Source organism: Panicum virgatum, chromosome 2K (genome assembly GCF_016808335.1).
Source record: "Panicum virgatum strain AP13 chromosome 2K, P.virgatum_v5, whole genome shotgun sequence".
In the NCBI taxonomy this organism is placed as follows: Eukaryota; Viridiplantae; Streptophyta; class Magnoliopsida; order Poales; family Poaceae; genus Panicum; species Panicum virgatum.
The window spans coordinates 38,331,807-38,334,638 of record NC_053137.1 but is presented as its reverse complement, the minus strand read 5'-3'; the positions used below and the strand labels follow the sequence as shown (position 1 = coordinate 38,334,638).

At 52.0% G+C, this 2,832-nt stretch overlaps 1 protein-coding gene across 1 annotated transcript; it reads right to left on the bottom strand.

Moving 5' to 3' along the window:
- Window positions 1–633: 633 nt before the first annotated feature.
- Window positions 634–2,213, bottom strand: LOC120675312 (zinc finger protein WIP6-like). Its single transcript, XM_039956487.1, has 2 exons — window positions 1,511–2,213; window positions 634–1,403 (listed from the first exon to the last, which is right to left on the bottom strand). The coding sequence occupies exons 1-2, from the start codon at window positions 2,075–2,077 to the stop codon at window positions 873–875; spliced, it is 1,098 nt and encodes a 365-aa protein (XP_039812421.1). The 5' UTR covers window positions 2,078–2,213; the 3' UTR covers window positions 634–872.
- Between the last annotated feature and the right edge of the window lie 619 nt (window positions 2,214–2,832).

Below are 2,832 nucleotides of genomic sequence, written 5' to 3'. Positions count from 1 at the left end.
GACACCATGGAATGGAACAGTGGTAGGACTACTTTGGACACAATGGGTGTGTTTAGTTCCCACAAAATTTCCAAACTTTCATCACATCTCCTATCACATCGAAACATTAAATATAGCAAATAACACATGCATGGAGTACTAAATGTAGTTAAATAAAAAAATTAATTGCATAGTTTTGATGTACGTTGCGAGACGAATCTTTTGAGTCAAGTTAGGTCATGGTAGAAAAATATTCACCACAAACAAACGAAACGTGCTATAGTGCGCTAAAGTGTTTTTTTCTGACGCTACAGTGTTTTTTCGGTGGAACTAAACACAGCCAATAGATAAAGACCACACGACAGGTACAAGAAATGACCATGACACGCCACCGTACGCATGCAGGCGTACAAAAACTCTCTAAACAAACTCGATCGGCATCATATATATCTGACTGGGCCGCCGTAAGGTGCCGAGGTTGTCTGCTGCTGTAACACTACTACGTACACCTTGACACATGCATGTGATTACTACTCAACTTCAAACTTGAGATTGGTAGGGTAGTCTAGTAGTAGCTAGGGCAGTTATGCATTTGCTGCCATGCAAAAAATTGCAGACACGCAGCAGTGCCTCCTTGACGATTAGACGACTAAATCATCATGAAATCATACTTGCTTAATTAGCTTGCAACTAAAAGGTAGCTAGGATACGGTGGAATAAGCTCTCTATAAGCTAGCTAGATGACTAATTAATAATAAGAGAGCAAAATAAATTAAAGCTATAGCGGCTAATTAAGCACGGCGAGCGAACTTGTAGATAGCTAGAGTAATAGTACTAAGTAGCTAGTAGCCTCGATGTAGCTAGTAGTAGAAGTCTGCTGGACTGCAAGGTAGCTAGACGACGACCATGTCGGTGGGGTCGGCGCCCCCGGCGCCGCTGCCGCTGTCGTCCATCATGTCCGGCAGCGGCATGTCGGCGTCGTCGTGGTCGGCGTCGTCCTCCTCGTCGTCCTCGGCGGCGCCGCCGACGGACTCGACGATGTGCGGCGCGTGGCCGCCGCCGAAGGAGCGCACGTGGTCCTTGAGCGAGCGCTTGTGCTTGAAGTCGGAGCCGCAGACGCAGAACCAGAGCTTGCCGCAGTTCTTCTCGTGCGTGCGCCAGTCGCCGCGCACGGCGAAGCGCTTGCCGCAGCGCCGGCACGCGTACGGCCGCGCGCCGTGCTTCCGGCGGTAGTGCGTCTGCAGCGTGCGGAAGTCCTTGAGCGGCCGCGCCCGCGGGTGCTCGATGTTGTTCCGGCACCCCTCCGCGCAGCAGTAGCACGGCAGCCGCATCAGCGACGCCGGCGGCGCCGTGCCCACCGTGATCGCGCCGCGCAGGGACTCCGACCCCTTGCGGTACTGCGACCCGTGGCCCCACATGTGCATCTGCTTGCATTCATCGTTGCTTGTGAGCATTATATATATATATATATATATATATATATATATATATATATATATATATATATATATAACACATATATATTTACTACCTGCATGTTGTTGAAGCGGTTGAAGGTTTTGTTGCAGACGGCGCAGGAGAACTGCGTGGAGCCGACGAGGATCTCGGCGGCGGAGGGGATCCAGTACTGGCTGGGCACCTGCTGGCTGCCGCCGGGAGCCACGGGCGTCGTCACCGTCGACGGTGCGGCAGGCGCGGCGGCGAAGCCCGCGCTGCCGCACGGTGGGGCGATGGAGAGCGATATGCTCACGTCGGGCTCCGCCGCCTGCTCGTGGAACAGGAAGCTGCTGTGGCTGCTGCTGCTGCTGCCCCCTCCGCCGTTGCCGTACTGGCCCTGGTGGTGGCTGAGCCAAGGGTAGGAAGCGGCGGCCATGGACATGGAGGTGGCGGTGGAGGTGATGGAGGGGGAGGACGAGCAGGCCGAGGAGGCGCCGTGGTGGTGGCCGGGGGGCCAGAGGGAGAGGAGGAGCATGGACTGGTCGTCGTCGTCGTCGTCCCCGCCGTGCTGCTGCTTGCCGCCACCCTGCAGGGGGGGAACGGCGGCGTGGTGCTGGTACGGGTGGTGGGCGTACGGGTGCATGGCTCTGTAGCTGTGCATGACTACTAGTAGCTAGCTAGCTACCACCAAAGATTCAGTGGAGGCCGGGCTTAGCTTGAGGGGAAGGGAGGGGAGCAACAAGTGCTGGAGGAAGAGAGGGCTAGCGCTTTGCTTTGCTCTGCTCTTCTGCGCCTGGTGTGTGGTGTGATTGGTGGTCTGCTAGCTGATGGAGGGTGCTTTATATAGCTACTAGTGAACAGGAGAGAGAGAGAGAGAGAGAGAGAGAGAGAGAGAGAGAGAGAGAGAGAGAGAGAGGTAGTATTGTGAATGATTGGTAGTGTAGTGGGGTGATGTACGGGGGGCTTGCACGTGCAACGACATATAGGTACGACGCATACCCTACCCATACATGATACATGTAGGGTTAGCTCTGCAACTTTATGCTGATACTGTTACATGATGGGGTTAGAATTAAGTTTAATTTTTCCTTGTATCACACATAAAAAATCGCAAAGTCTTTTTACATGCATGTTGCAACGAAATATTTAGTTATAGGATCACTGCCAATTAGTTGTTGGCTTATGCTTATTGCGCAATGCATGTTTCAAAATATATATAGATGGTAGTAGTAATGCATATTTCTCCTCAACTTGTCCATCCCGATTGCACACATCATCATGCATCTACCTGCTATTGCTCATCTTTAGTAAACGGAAAGTTTCGGGGTCTATGTATGTATGATAACATGTAATTAGCCTGCTTTGTTCATTGTTACGTCATTAGCAACACCTGTATCTACTATCTAGCTAGTGATG

What these genes read in the sequence shown, in the direction of transcription:
- LOC120675312 (XM_039956487.1), bottom strand. Translation starts at nt 2,077, where the DNA reads ATGCACAGCTACAGAGCCATGCACCCGTACGCCCACCACCCGTACCAG. An exon ending in ACCGCTTCAACAACATGCAG is followed by an intron (nt 1,404 to 1,510) that starts GTAGTAAATATA and finishes GAATGCAAGCAG; the next exon opens with ATGCACATGTGGGGCCACGG.